At 39.3% G+C, this 16,519-nt stretch overlaps 1 protein-coding gene across 2 annotated transcripts in view; it reads left to right on the top strand.

Moving 5' to 3' along the window:
* Window positions 1–11,055, top strand: part of LBH (LBH regulator of WNT signaling pathway) — a 31,893-nt gene extending 20,838 nt beyond the window's left edge. For both annotated transcript variants that reach the window (XM_051976204.1, XM_051976203.1), the window contains exon 3: window positions 8,059–11,055. In XM_051976204.1, the coding sequence (XP_051832164.1) occupies window positions 8,059–8,247 (189 nt within the window). In that variant the 3' untranslated portion in view covers window positions 8,248–11,055. The remainder of the gene's footprint in view (window positions 1–8,058) is intronic.
* Window positions 11,056–16,519: the final 5,464 nt, after the last annotated feature.

Here is a 16,519-nt window from a genome sequence, read left to right as displayed (position 1 = left end):
TAAGAAGGGATGGAAGGTGAAAAAGTATGGACCACAGACTTGAAGAGTTAAGCATCAAAAGAGAGGAGAGAAATTAGCTACTACTTGACCACAGGGTCAAGTGAAAGTTTTGAATAAATAAAATAAAATAAAATAACATTTAAAAATTAAAAATAAACTAAACTAAATAAGACATCAGGGAAAAGGACCTAAAGCAGAAAGCCTGATGCAATAATCTTGGTTAGGACTTTCCAGAAAAGGCCCCGAGGAATTGGATCTGGCATCTATGAGGGGAGGCCAATGTCAAGGCTGATGTAAAGCAATTCATTATAGAGGGCCTCCATCTTTTCCCACAGATCTGGGCAACTTGGAAGAATTCCTATGAGCATTTCAAAGCTCTTGTGCCCTCACTGATCCATTAGTTACATGATGAACACATTTGGTTGGAGTTTAGCTCTCCTAATGATTTTCTGTGGGGTAGCAGAGCTTTGAGTGGAGAGACCACAGGATGGGTGTGTGCTTGAAAGGTGCTTTGCAAAATCGTTGAAAAATGAAGTTAACACAAAGCATTTCCTTTCCCTTGATTTTTGAGGCTGAAACACTTTAAGTCTTAGCAGGAGAACCAGGAAGTTGCTAGCCTCCAACTCTAATGGAGAGGAGGCAGATATCCTTTTATCTGCAGCCCAGGAAACTGGAAGAGAAAAGGGAGAGGGAATAAAGAAAAGGAAAAGGAATAGCTGTTGACTTGATCTCCCTTCCCCTATATTCTAGTCTTTAAATTTAACTCTTTGATCTCCCAAAGACAAAGCACATTCAACCTCCTGATGGTTCCATTGCAAAATGCCATTATTATTCCAAAGGAGAGAAGAAGGGATTTCTCAAAATTTGCATTCATGGATTGGGGGGGAGAGGGGGGCAAGTAGTGGGATGGAGGAGTAAGCAATACACAAAGGAAGAAAATTTGGAGCCTTTTTTTTTGAATGACTAATTTAACTCTAAGCTGCAGCTATGTTTCTATCTATTGTCAGCTTCATCTAGGAAGAAGTAGATAAACAAAGATTGTTACTGCATTTTTATTTTTTTATAATGGAAAAAACAGTGGAAGTCAGTGGTGAGGAGGTGAAACAAATTTCTATAATTATTAATGGCTGTCAAGAATACTCCAAGTGTTGTGTTCCAGTGCTGTGTAAAATTCTAATGTTTCTCTTGGTCTAAGTGTCCTCCTCATCAAGTGAAGTGGTGGCAGCTTTATTCATATCAATACTTTTTTATTGTAGACAAAAATGGAAAGATACATAATGAGCTTCAAGGCCAGATATAGCAGTGAGGGATGGACAGACATGAACCAGCAAGCTCTGGTGGAACACTTTAGGCTCTCATTAATTAAAAGCTGCCAGAATACTCTTTAGGGATCAACAGCAAGAGCAAAAAAAAAAAAGCACCATATTGATTCAGGAAAAAAGGGTACTTGTCTAGAAGTCAAAAGACTGGGTACTTTGTTTGGGGGCAAATTACTATCCCTCTTTTTTTCTCTCATTCCCACATCTGTAAAGTGGGGAGATTGGACAGAATGACTTCTGAAGTTCCTTCTGAGTCTATGATTATTTGGATAACCTGTTTCTCAAATAATGACTAAATCAACAGAGCTCTCTTGACCTTTCCTGGGGGGGGATCTGAGACACAGACAGGTGTCCGAGCCAAACACTTGGGGTTTTCGGAAGGTAGTTGAGCCACACTTTTCCTGAGTTAGAGCTGCCTACTTAGGGACAAAATCTGCTCTCCTCAGGAGAGTTCACTTTTGCCTGTGGGACCCTTTGGCTTTCATGGAAAATTTCTTTTTTATCCTCAGGCTTGGTGAAAGGAAGTCACTCCTGGTGTTTTGGTTGCCAAAACCCTTCGGGATTCAGACTAGTTATTTATTATGAGGCTTTGGCCTACCCTGCGGCCTCCATTCCTCTCCCTTTGCCTCTACCCTCAGCAGGGAGAGCAGAATATGCAGGCTACTGCTGTCTCAGCTTGCAGAGCTGGTAATTAGCCCTTTGTGTCCAGTTAACTACCTTTCATCTCTTCCTCAGCTGGTGTCTGCTTTCCCTATTAGAATCTCTCAGCTCTTTGCAGACCACTCCTTTCTCATTGTAGTGGGCCAGCTCGTGTGTTTGTCAGGGTGATGAAGATGCTATACACAAACACAAAATGCACACACAAGCGGAGGGTTGGTCTTACCAGAATCACTAACATTTTCCATTCGAGATGCCAAATATCTTTCTCTTCTCCCCACCCCACAGTAAGTCAGGTTTAGGTCACCTGGCTCAGTGAGAGACAGATGATAGCTAGGCCCCCAATTTTGGGCCCTTTAGAACCATAATATCACCTTTCACTTCCCCTCCATGGGTGAAATGGGAGATGGCAAACTTGCTACTTTTACACCTAAGAAAAGTGACCCGATGACTAACTCTTAGTTTCCAAACTCTATTTCTTAGCTCCACCAAATTCCTTTCTCTAGAGGTCTCTAATCTCTAGGGATTGTTGAAATGGTTGTGAACGCAGTGCCTTTTTGGCCCTTTTGGTACCTGGGGCAGTTCATTCTCTGTGTGTATGTGTCCCCATGTGTGCATTTTTGCATGAAAACTTAAGTGCTAGTTTTGGCTCTTTTGTTTCTACATTGAAAATGGAATACAAATGCTGTCACCCTGGGACAAAGTACTGATTATCTCACCCTAGTTTCACTTCTGTTTGGGGTAAAAGAAAGATTTGCAAATGTTTCTGAATTGGGTATCTCAGCTGTAAAATTTCCATTCAACAGATATTTGAGATATAGAAATGTCCTCTACTGTGTTGTGTTTATAATTTCATTGGTCTCCCCTTCAACTTAGATTATGAAAGAGGAAACATCAAAGCTGCCTTCTATCTGGGGCTGTGCTGAGTTTTCTTTGTTGTTGTTTGTTTTAAATTATTTTTATTTATTTTGTTAAGTATTTCCCAATTACATGTAAAAGGCCTTCATTTTTATCCAGAATTTCAGAACCCTGAAAAATCCCCTCTCCCTTATGTAACATGAAATAGCTTGCCTCTCTAGGGTTTTACCTCGGACTTTAGTGTTGAGTGTTTGGAAAAATGGGGAAATTGTAGCTTGTTGGTGAGCCAGAGTTGGGCATTTATCACCATTTTTGAGCATACCTTGTGAGGCAAAGTGATATCGGGTTAGGGGAAAGGGGAAATAATCCTGGACTTGGAGCCCGAGATCCTGGAATCTTGGGCCCATGACCTTGGGTCCCATCTAACCCTAAGATTCTTCATCTACTGGGGGAAAAGTGGCTAGGACGGGGAAGGCCTCTATGATCCCATGAATTGATTTACAATCCCTAATTAAGCACCACAACTCCAGGAATTGTGGAAGGAGCCAGTCCAGCTCTCTGGAACTGGTATTGTCCTGGAATTGGATTTGAAACAGACTTACCACCCTTGTATATGAGTTGTGGTGCTGGAAGTTACTTAGTTCCTTAATCTCTCTGAATTTGTTTCCTCATCTGTAAAATGGGGATAGCAATGCCTTTGAGTTGTTTTTGTCTAGAGGAGGAAGTGTAACTAGAAATGGATTCCTTCTAGGGGTGTAGGGATAGCTAAGTATTTGCTTCCCTCTTGTTTTTGTTCCCCAGCATTTAACAGAGAGTCTGGGTGGCTTAATGGTCCCTCTCCCATCCCCCAGCCCCACTGCACCCACCCTTAGTCCCTACCTGTCACATGTCATGTGAAATCCAACTTGAATCTTTTTATATATTTGTTCCACACCCCTTAAGACTGCAGTTGCAATCTCTCATTTTTCTGCTGCCTTGATGATTAAAAAGCATGACTTAGTGGAAAAATCTCGACCTCCTTGGGGTCAGCCTCTCTCACAGCAGCTGTGAGAGATAAGATTGTGCTGGCAGCCAACAGCTCAGTGGCTTGTTAGGAGTGTTTCTGTTTGTTTGGAAGGAAATGTTGAGCTCTTTGGTTTGAGGATTGTTCCTTCTCCCTCCCCTTTTTAGGGTAGAGCCCCCCTTTTTCAAGAAGAATACATTGGTACAATCTGATGATAAGATCTCTTCTGGGAGACTCTGGCCAAGAAGCAGTTCAATTATTACACAATCTCAACCCCCCCCCCCCCACTTAAAAAAATAGAATTAGCAAATTTTAGAACCTTTTTTTAAAAGAAAAAAAAAATCCCGAAGTCTCCTTTGAACAACCCAGGGAGCAAAGTTCTCTGGCAAGGAAGCAGTGCAGAGTCTTTTAAGTCCCTGGAGACAGCTTTCCCATGCAGTAGGGCCCAGCTCCTGGGATAAATGTTATTGTTCAGTTATTTTAATTACAGTATATTAGTGTCATTGCCTCTCGCTTAGAGATCGGAAATGAGCTGTTGCCTTAGCTTGGCTGCCGTCAAAAAGGAGGCAGTTTTGTGGACTCCATGGAAGTCTTCCTTTGGGGTTCACTGGAAGGGATGAGTCCAGGCTCTTGAGAGACCACCAGAGCTTGGGGTTTTCCACACAGGCTTGGCAATGACCTGTATGTGTCTTTGCCCTCCATGGCCCAGCCAGAAGGTTGGCCACCAGAGCAAGTCATGATGTGAATGTAAAATAATTTAAACCCATCCACAATTCACAGACCTTGGAAGTGTTCAAGTTTATATCAAGCTTGGCATTTTTCATTCAAGTCACTAAAAGGTAAATTTTGCTCACTGATTTCATTAACAAAGGTAATCATTTCACCAGGTATTTATTAAGTTCCTCTCTGTTTCAGGCACTGTGCTAGGAGATGGGTTTCCAGAGACAAAAATGAGACAATCCTTTCCTTCAGGGAGCTTATGTCTTTTTTCTCTTTTCTTTTTGCTGCTATTATTACTCCTGCTGCTGCAGCAGCAACTACTACTACTACTACTACTACTACTACTACTAATAATAATAATAATAATAATAATACAACTAGTACCTGACATTTTATTTAAATGTTTGACTCATTTCCAGCTAAGAATTAAATGTACTATTTCATAGAAAATAAATTCAAATTAAAAAATAATAGAAATGTATTGTAGCTTTCTACATCTTTTAATCATCTTTTTCTGATTTTAATTAACTCACATATATCTATTGCTTAAATCTCACAATCAATTTTGAGGTTTGCAAAGTGCTTTATACACATTATACCAACAGCTTGTCCTCAGTGTGGGGAAAAGGCAGGAGGAAGTGAGAAACCATAGGGAAGTTGCCATAACTTGTTCGTTCATTTTTTGTTTTTTTTTTTTTTTTTTTTTTGTTTTGGTTTGTTTTTTTTTCCAGGAGAAAGTGACATTGGACTATTTGGGAAGTGGTCTGTCCTGATTGCATTTTCTTTCTCCATTAATGCCCTCTTTTTCTGCTTGCTCATTACTCAATTTTGTGCTCAGTGTAACTTAGCTCAGCATGACTGGAGACAAGAAAAGAGTCCTGATGGATCTTGCATAGAGAAATAAGTGATGTGGTCAAGATCATTCCATCAGAGTTTTCAGGGAGGGGCTCAGCTTTCAGGTTTCCTGACTGTCCATTATATTATCTCTTAGGTTCTCTTCATCTTTTATCTGATTTTAGCTGGAACAGGCTTGAAATCAAATCAGATGTACTAGATGGCCTTTATTCCTCCCTTTTTCCTTTGTACTTCACATCCAGTAATGTGGGGGTGGGGGATGTAATAAGTCATAATTCATAATATCCCAGAAGATGAGCAAAAGGAAATGAAAGTCTCTTCTGCCTCTCCCTCTTATGCAATGAATATGTCCTGGAATTTATCTGCATCTTTGATCCTTCTGCTGAGGATGAGGAATGTGAAGCACTGTGGTCTAGATTGGCTTGCAGAGGTCTAGTTAGGAGATATTCCCAACCCCATGCAACCTTTCGTAGATTTGAATGATCCCTTTTATTGTCTGAAGGTTTGGTGGCAACTTAAAAAAAAAAAAAAAGTCTTTTCAACTGACTCAAGCCTTCGACATCTATGGAAACTGCTCGTCTTACCTGAAAGTCAGTGAGATCACTAGCTGGGGTCAAATTAAATATCTTAACCAGATATTTTCTTTCCTTCTGTGACTCTATGAAATGGGTTTGTTTATAAAGAGATCAAGTAATAGAATTTATTTTGTTCTCCTTTCACTTCCTTATTCTCACACCTTGTGGGTCCTATTACCTTCCCTGTTACTCTTTTCCTCACCTCTCACCTTAGAAAAGGCTGTACTTCAGCATGAAGGAGAAAAGGCATAATTCCTTTTGCATTGTCCTCAATGCAATGATTTCTACTTTGCTTATTAAGTACTGCTGAGTTCTAAATAATTTCAACAATTGAGATAATTCTGAAAGTAGAGAAATCACTTTCGGGAACCCTCATCTAACACATAGATTCCTTGCTTCTTTTCCCTGAATGTTCCCTCTCCTCTCCTCCTCCATAATGCTGCTACACTGCCTTTTTATGAGGCTTGTTAAATCTTTAATGTTGACGAGTTGTGCAGCTGGTTTAAGATTTAATCCTTGTCAATAGGACTTTATGGGATAAATAGTTAATCATTCATCCAGTGGTGTGGAAAGGATTCCCTGAGGTGGATAGTTCTTAAAATCCTCAGTAGAAAAGGGGGTATTTATAGTGATGGGGCCTGTGACCCATTGCTAATTAGTGGTAGAAGTAAACTTCAACTATAGTTGTAGGCAGAAAAGATTTCTCCTCCATGGGACAATAGGGAAAGGTAATATGATAGTGTTCACAACACAACAATCAAGAATAGCACAAATTTGAAGATGGTGAGATCCTCCAGATTCTCCTCTTAGCAAAGCATTAGGCTTCCAAATGTTGCAGAGTCTTCTCAATGAGATATCTAAGATTGCTCAGGAAAGTTTGGTTTAACTATCTATATGGGAAAAACCAAGTGAATGAAGAATGTCTATAGGCCAGACTATGACATGTAATCAGACCAACAATCTGTAGAACTTTTTCATCAGTATGTAGCAAATGGATATTGAAATCAGCCCAGAATTTTAAAAGGAGGCTTTGGGGAAATTGCAAAAGTCCTTTCATGACCCTAAGTTTCTTTCTGAAATAAATAGATTCTGCTGACAATAAACAGTGTTTTCTATATTTCAAGAAGTTTATGATTTGACTCTGGAAAGAGTTTGGAGAGGAATGAAGCTATGAAGACCTGAAACCCTTTTATTTTCCTGAAATTTCTTTTTTAAAAATAAATTTTGTTGATATCTTTTGTTTTCCTACATTTTCCTCTGTATCTTTTCCCCTTCTTCCCACAAAGTCATCCCTTATAGCAAAGAATAAAAAAAGAAAGAAAGCCAAATTAAAGTATATTAACCAAGCAAAACTGACTAACATGTACTATTTTACAGCTAAAGTCTTCCCATTTCTGCAAAGAAGGGGGAAGGCTGTTTTTCATATCTTTTCTATGGAACCAAGTTTGGTCACTCTCAAAGTACTTAGTTTCAGTTGTTCTATTCAAGTTCTTTCCACTTGACATTTTAGTGGTCATCTTGAGTATAGTTTTCTTAGCTTTGCTTACTTTATTTTTTTTGTCAGTTCATATAAGTCTTCCCATGCTTCTATATTCATCATATTCACCATTTCTTATAGCACAGTAAAATTTCATAACATCCCTGGGCCATAGCTTGTTGAGCCAAACTTTTTGATAGCTATAGAAATTCAATGGTCAAACTTTGGAGGCTACCACAGAGTAGAAATGGAGATTTGGATTTCATTCCACCCTTGCTTGTTACTCTAATCCAGATCCTTGGCTATTTATAAATTTTCTTTGATTTTCTGGTCTATAGTTTGTAGTGTGAGAGTGGAGTGCCTATGGAGTGATAACACCTGGACCTCATTTGTTTAAAGAATGGAGGTGAAAATATTCTATGCAGGTACTCCCTCCCAAATGGTGGTGCATCCCAAATGAATATTTCACTAGAGGATGGAAAGCACCTTCCTTCATCCTTGTCTGATAGGACCTTAATGCCCAAAGCACCCCTATAATTTCCCTAATACATTCACTTCTCCCTTACACCTCATCCCCTGTTTTTCTCATTTCAGATCTTCCCTGATCCTTCAGACTTTGATCGCTACTGCAAGCTGAAGGACCGCCTGCCTTCCATTGTGGTGGAGCCCACAGAGGGAGAGGTGGAGAGTGGGGAGCTAAGATGGCCCCCAGAGGAGTTCTTGGTCCAAGAAGATGAGCAAGAAACCAGTAAAGAAACAGAGAATGAGAAGAAGGAGCAGTAAATCTCTTGAGAGCACCCAAAGGGGGCAAAAAAAATACATCTGAACTGTATTTTTTTCCCATCATGGTGGAAAATGAGTGAGCCACAGTAGTTCTGAAAATGTCCAATGACAGCTTCAATTTTGCACCTGCGAGATCACTGGGTTGGTTTTTTCTTTTTTTTTTTTTTTCTTTTTTTTTTTTTGATATGTATATTTTTTTTTCTGAAAGAAATGTGTCCAGCAGCTGAGTCCTCAATGCAAAAATTAGCAAGGCCTTCTGAGAAAGGAAGTCACTTAACTGGGGTTGGGGAAGTGTCTGCTGCTTTGAGATCACTATCTGAACTCTGTGTAGTCTTGAGGAGTTGTGATATTCCAGGGAGGGGGTTGGTAAAAGGCAAAGCAAGTAAGGACTGTTCTGAGGCAAGAAAACAAATGACAGAAATAAGAGAAAATAAAGGTTTTAAGAAGACACTGAGCAAAGATCTACAGCCAGAAAGCAATCAAAGGGGACTAGTGCTGGCTTAAAAGTACATCCGTAGATAGAGTCATCATCTCTCCCATTTATTCTCTTTTCCCCTTTTGTTTCTGTTCGGAGTGTTTGAGTGAATTAACAAGGGAGGAGGCAAGGGCAAAAAGAGCTGTGAGACAGACAAGCATATATATTTTTGATGGCCTCCTCTCTCCTTTTTATTCCCCTCTGTTAGCCCTGATCTCCATGTTCCTCTGACAGAGGACCTTTCCCAGTGTGTATCTGGTTTTTTTGTTTTGTAGATGGGGAGGGCAAGACTTTCTGGGTCCATTTCCCAAAGTATCCGCTCCTTTTTGTTTTTGGTGCCCTGGCATCCCATGTCCCTTTGAGGAGCATGGGGAGGATAAGAGGGCTACAGCATGGGTCCCTTGCCTTTCTCAGGATGAAAGGCACAGGGTAGAGTTCCTCTTTCTTCTTGTCATTCTCAAGTCCAAGAGGGAGATTTGGGAATAGCTAGGTTCTCTTTCTTTAATTAACCCTTTCTTCCAAAGCCTCTGTAGCAGTCTCTGAGCTGAATCTTTTGCTTCCTCCCACCTGTTTCATTCTAGCCAGTCTGACTAGCTAGGTCACTTACTATTGGCCTTCAGCCTACTTTTCACCTTGAATATTCTCTCTCCTTTTTATGAGAAGTGGAGGAGCCAGGGGAAGAGAGTTCTTTATCTCCTGGTATTGTTTTTAGGGGGAGCTGAGTCTTTCTTCTCATCATGAGGGCTGAGATGACCTGGGACTTGAAAGGAGGATAGGTTGGGGAAGGAGGGAAGGAGGGGGAGTGAGTGGGGTGACACGTGGTAGGGCGAGTGCCAGCAGTACTGTGACCAAGTTGGAAATTAGAGGGTGTCATGAGATACCTTGCAGCCTTCCAAGTTCTGGAGAGGTAGGTATTGTGTGGTGGAGAGGGGGGAGGCTTATCCTGGATTGCTCTGCTCTGAGGAGGCTCCAGAAGGGAAAGAATATTGTATTCAGATCTGCGTTCTCCCCTCAAGACTCCCGAATGCTCCCACTCCCTCCTTCCTTTCACTGTCCTTGGCCCTTCGTGTGGAAGGACACAGGACACGGGAACATTAGGAGCCTCCGTAGGAGCTGGCTATGGCCAGGCTCTCCACTTTGGAACCCAGGGTACAAAGAACAAAGTATAAAAACATTTCCATCTTGTTGCCAGATCCTCTGTGGCTTCCACAGAAGCGCAGAGAGGCAGCATGTGATAAGGAATCAGGCTTTGAAGCTTTCCCTGGGTATAACAAGGGAACCCAAGGCACCTGACTATTGCCTCCCTATTTCCAATCAGTCCTATTTCAGCCCCTAGTCTTGGACTTAGTGTAATATATTTGTAATTAATACCTCATGGGTAGTATGGCGCTAGGGAAGGGTGTTGCTTTTATATATCAGCAGGACCAGGTTTGAGGGGTATCTCTCCCCTCTTCTTCCCTCCCATCTCATCCGCTTGTATTATAAACATTGATGGCAATAACTTTTAGGTCCATATAATGGCAGCAGGCCAGCAGGTAGGGGGGAGGGGGAGAAGATGACCCATTCCCTGCACTTTCTGCTGGTGACCCATGATAGGTCTGCCTGCCCCTCTCTCTCTCTCTCTCTCTCTCTCTCTGTCTGTAGTTTTGTGGCAAAGAGCCAGTCATCTCTGTTGTGTATCCCCCGCTGTAGTTTTGAACATCATTCAACTTCTGTGGAGGGGAGAGTGAGGGACTCACCTAATGACTCCTTATCTTTTCAAATCCCTCATTGGGGTGGGTATCCAGCCCCCTATCCCTCCCCATCTGCTACCTGTTATCATCCGTCCCAGTCTTGCTGTGTGATGAAATGTGCTTTTGTACACTGCATAACAAACCTACTTTGTGTATGTGTGTTTGTTTATGGCTGGTGGGTTATTATCTTTCTGGTCCTTAGATCACTCTCTACCACCATTTGGAATTCTGAGCAGGAAAGGGGCCAACAGCCAACATAGGATAGGCCAGGATCTTCAGAAGGCTCAGGCCCACTGGGTTGATCCCATCTACCCTTGGAGAAACTATGCTCTTTATCTGGCTTCTGTGTTGTTGTGGGTTTTCGTTTGTTGTTATTGTTGTTGTTGTTCCCCCCTCCCCTTTTAGAGATAATTGTGTGTATTTCTAACTGAATGTATCAAAAAAAAAAAAAAAAAACAGTAAAAATACCTGTTGTTTGATGAACTTTCTGTAACTTCTGTCTGTTCTTTTTTGAGGCTCAGGGAGAAACTAGCATTTTTTTTTCCAAAACTACTTTTTGTCACTGTGACAGTTGTAAATAAAGTTTGAAAATGCTTTCCACTTTGGCCTGGTTTCCTTCTTTCCTTAATGAGAAGGAACAAAATAAATGATACAGGAACAAGGATATGACATCCTTAAGTGATTGGGCAAAAGTAGATCTTTGGGTCTTCAGGGAAACGAGTTTATTTGTGGTTTTTTTCCTCCAAGTTTCAAGAGTGCCAAACTAACCCACCATCAAGTATTTATTAAGTACCTCCTATGTATCGGATACTATGCTAGATGCTGGGGTTATAGAACCGAAACTGAAAGAATCTTTATCCTCAAAGAGCTTTTCACATTCTGTAGAGAGAATCAACATGTACACGAATAATTCTGTGCAGAAGAAATAGAAGATAAAGACTTTTGCTCCCTTATTTTAAACACAACTTAAGATAGAAGAAATGTGTCAAAGAAACCCACTTGGGACACATATGCTAGAATATGGTCCTCATAGCTCAGAGGTTCTCTATTTATTTTAGTGGTGGAGGAGAAGGAAAAGTATAAGGGATTCAGTAAAAAATCTTAATTTAAAGTAAATCATCTCAGATCTTTAATGATGGCTTGTTCATCTTTTCACTTGATCAGAAAGTTTTAGTCATGAAATACTAAAACTAGAAGGGACCTTACAGATGTCTAATGCCTTGTGGCTCAATTTTTTTGTATCCTGGAGCTCCCCTTTGGCAGTTCTTCTGATGAGGGTTATGGATTCCTCAGAATGTCTTTCAGTGTATAAAATAAAATACACAGCATTACAAAGGAAACCAATTATATTAGAATAGTTACCAAAATATTCAAAATACACAATACAAATTTATAGGTCCTTGATCAAATTAAGAATCTATGCTCTAACCCAAGAAACTTATTTTGTGAGACCCCAGAACTTGAAGTGACTTAGCTAGTTATTGGCAAATTAAATTTCTATTTCAGCACAATTCCTACCACACCAGGCTGCTCTGTTCTCCATTACCCCATCTCTGGCAGTCAATATGTGCTCAGAATATAACAGAACATTATTTGAAATGCAATTCATTTTCCTATCTAAGTGAAACATAATTAGAAATAGGAATCTGCTGCCCAGAAAGTCATGATCTGTTCCAAAGCCATTAGGAATGATTAGGTGATGGTTCTCTATTTTGGACATTTTGGATCACTTCCTTCCATCAGCACTGGTGATGAAAATTAGTTTAACACAATGAAAAGAACTGCTGGAGATGTCAATTTCTGTTCACCAAATCTAGGGGCTCTTCTAACCTCAATGTGTTGGTCATCACTTTAGTCTGTGAATTATCTGCCTAAAAAATTTAAGTTCAAATATTTACTAAGTGCCTATATTTATCAAGTATGTGCTAGGAAATAGAGAATTAAAAAAACAAAACAAACAAAAAAAAAAAAAAAACACGACAACTCCTGCCCTCAAAAAATCTAGATGCTACTGAGGGGAAATGACATATACATAAAAATTGGACTTCAAAGGAATAAATCATTGAATCATCGGTTTAGATACGGGAAGAAGTCCAGTCACTTTATAGATAAGGAAACTGAGGTTTGGAGGTGAAGTGGTTGGCCCAAAGTCATAGAGGTAATAAGAAATATAATATGTGAACTCACATCTACTGAACCCAAAGCCAATGAGTGTCTACTAGGTAATGCAGTTACTCCATGAAGCATCTTTCTTGATAAGCAAACACAATTGAATAACAATTTCTTTAGAGGATTATTAAACCATTTCTTGACGTCTGAGACTTCTCATTTTGAAGGACTGCATGTGCCAAACAAATCATTTAATCTCATATTTTCAGACACATTTAAGACTATGATGTTGCAGAACTCATAATAAGGAAATTATCTACTAGGAGTTCTCCACAACAATCAAATCAAATGTCCAGTAAAAGAAGCAAATAACAACATAAAAGTTTTTGAAAGGAACAATGATTTCATCTTGGATAAAGTAGCCTAGTGGATAGAGTGCCAGGTCGGAAGTCAGGAAGATCTGAAAAATCTAGCCTCAGACACTAGCTGTTTGATCTTGGACAAACCATTTAGCCACTGTTTGCCTCAGTTTCTTGAATTATAAAATGGAAATAACCACAGTATCTAGAGTCCAGAGTTGTTTTAAGGCTCAAATGAGATATTTGTCAAGTGTCTGGCACATAGTGGATGCCATATATAAATATTAACCATCATTTTTATGATCCAACATTTGCATGGGCCAATTCTATGTCTATGTATCATTTCTCCTACATTAAGTAGTGATCATCATCCTTTATCTGTTCATAAAAATTTAAGATCACACCTGGGGGAAGGAATATTTCTTCTCTCATCCATATAGTTCAAAACAATTCCATGCCTAAGAATTCTGTTGTAGAGAAATAAATCGTCATCTTGTGGCCAACATGGTGATGAGCCTCTTTGTTGGTTATTTAGCCAGGCAGGTTCTCAGATAAACACCCATTCTCTTGGTGGTTGTTAGTTGAAGCCTTCCCAGATGTGTAGAGCCATCCATAACATTTCCTCATGGTCGTGGAGGTCAGGACCCCAGGATCACATCCATGTTATCTCAAGGTACCAGAATAGGATGTGGAATCATTTCCATATCTTAGAGATCAGATATACTAAGGCACATATCTCCAAACTGGTGCAACCATGGAATTTCACAAAATTTCCCATAAGGCAGTATCTATTTTATCTATTCATGCAATAGAGGCCCAGAAAGACAAGTTACTTGAGATCAATCAGGTAGCCAGGATGAATTCAAATCTGGCTCCAGACAGTTGCTGCTGTATGACCTTGAGTAAGTCATTTAGCCCTGTGTGCCTCAGTTTCTTTATCTGTAAAATGAGCTGGAGAAGGAAATAACAAACTATTTCAGTATCTTTGTCAAGAATACTACAAATGGGGTCATGATGAGTTAAGCATGACTGAATGCCAACTAATAATGGGAGAGTCACATGGCTCACTGAAGGATACCCTCTAGCATCTGCTCAAGATCACAAATACTAAATGACAAAGTCAGCATTTGAACCTGAGTCTTCTGATCCCAATCCCAGAGTTCATTATTATCTAATATATCTCTCCTTCTATAAAGTACTATTCTGAGAAAAGGAAATTTCTTTTTGCTAAACTAAGAAATATATAAATTTTCAACTATACTTCTATTAATCACTGCTTCCAAACTTCTCCATATGAAGATAATTGATGGCCATAATGGTGACCCTCATTAGAAATGGCAAAATTTTAAAGAGATTTCTGAATTGAAAACGAAAAATTAACTTAGACACATTAAAGTTTCATAGAGTCAGGGAATATTAGACTCAGAAGAGCCCTTAGTGATCCTCTAGTTTGGTCCCTTTCTCTCCTGATGAGGAAACAGAGCTTCAGAGAGAAGTGATTTATACAAAGCCATACAGAGAGTTAGAGCAAGAGCACTGAATTGTATCTGAAATTTCGAACTTATCAGCTATTCCCAACCTCCTATGTGCTACAACTTTTATTGGTATCTGTATCATATTGCCTGTTTTTCAAAGATTGCCATTTATTTCCCACATTCATGAGATCACGCCTTCATTTGTGTGTTTGAATCATTATTTCAATACTAGTGATCCTCAAGACTTCAGAAGACTGAAAGTGTCCCTTCAGCTTCTTGGCAGAGAAGTGGTAGATCACAGGTATGCAATGTAAAATATATTTTCAAACAGGGATGGATGATGGGTTGATTTCTTTTGCTTAGCTGTACTCTTTGTTACAAAGGTGTGAGTGGGGAGGAGAGTCACTGAGAAGTATCAACAATGTTTTAGAAAAAAATGGCTATTCATAAATGATGTATACAAAAACTTTATTCATGAAAATATTTGATTAACCAGAATACCTCATTCCCTGATCATACCAGATGAATGATTTTATGATATGTGGATCAAAGATTCTACTTTGAACTGTAATTTGTCTGCTCCAGTGATATTTGCATTTTTATTCCCCTGGAAAGAAAAATGTTAAGTTTGCCCTTTCCTACAGACCTTGTTTGAACCTTACTTTCCAGAGCACCTAGCCTAATTAACTTTTCCACTTTTTTCTAGCTTTCAAGAGCTCTCCAGAGGTAGAATACCAGTTTGTCACCCTATGGCAGCTGTGTCTGACAGGGTCTAGGAACAGGAGACACTCTTTCCAGATGATCATTTCCTTTATGAGCTGAATCAGTATTCAGGGCAAGTAAATGATTGGTGGAACAGGAGAGGAGAAACTTTTTTTCCCATTCTGATTTCCAATCCAGCTTCCTGCTAAAAATCATCACAGAGTTCAGCAATCAGTGCCTATCTGGACCTAAAGTTGCTTTTCTCCTTGCCTGTTTTTATTTGTACATAGACATTTGCTTGCTCTCCCAGCTAGAAGTTTTTTTTTTTTTTTTTTTTTTCGAAAACATCTCCATTGAACATCACAGGGTTGTAGATTTAAAACCAGAAAAGACCATCTAGCTAATAATCTTTTTTGACAAATAAGGAAACTGAGGTTTGGAAAGGTTAATTACCTTGCATGAGGTCAGATAGCTAACAAGTGGGAGAAATGAAATTTGAACCCAGGTTCTCAGACACCAGAGTTAGAGTTTTCTCATTGTGGCATCCGAATATAGAATTCTAGGATATAGCTATTATAGGTAAGATATGTGATATAATATATCTATTATGGTATATAATGTATACATATATCTTTATATATATGGTATCTATATAGTATACCATATCTATGGTATGTTGGGAGAGGGTGCTGGACTTGAACTCAGGAGATCTGGGTTCAACTCTTACCTTCAACACTAATTGGCTATATGATTTCAGGGTAATTACCTTATTCTGACTCACTTTCTTCAACTATAAAATGAGAATGATGATATTTAATCAATTTAGCCCACACGGGATTGCTATGAGGAAAGCTCCATGAGTTATATAGTCCTGCGGGCTCTTATTATCTTCTCTGTGGATTGAGAGTGAAGAGGACAGGCTGGTCTATGTGAAAGTACTTATTATAGACGAGCTCCGGCAAGTTAAGGATTGCCTGTGTCTATGGCCTCTCTAAACTGCAAAAAAGCCTTAGGCCTACTCTGCTTCAATTCAACCCAACTCAACTGAATTAAAAAAAAAAAAAACATTTATTAAGTTTCCATGCTGCCTTTCCCCCAAGAAATTTTAACAATCTTACACGGGTAAAGGAATTTTCTTTTCTTTTCTTTTCTTTTTTTTCAATACCTGATGTATCTTTACTAAATGAAATAATATCTAAATAGTTAAAAGAAAAATAAATTTATTCTCCTCTGGCAAGGAGAAATAGTAACTCTATAGTGATAGCATTTATTTAGCACTTTAAGGTATATATATATATATATATATATATTTATTTTATAATAACTTTTTATTGACAGAACCCATACCAGAGTAATTTTTTTTACAACATTATCCCTTGCACTTGCTTCTGTTCCGATTTTTCCCCTCCCTCCACCCCC

This window comes from Antechinus flavipes, chromosome 2 (genome assembly GCF_016432865.1).
Source record: "Antechinus flavipes isolate AdamAnt ecotype Samford, QLD, Australia chromosome 2, AdamAnt_v2, whole genome shotgun sequence".
NCBI classification, from domain to species: domain Eukaryota; kingdom Metazoa; phylum Chordata; class Mammalia; order Dasyuromorphia; family Dasyuridae; genus Antechinus; species Antechinus flavipes.
The sequence above is the reverse complement of the archived record's forward strand: the minus strand, read 5'-3'. Positions and strand labels throughout refer to the sequence as shown.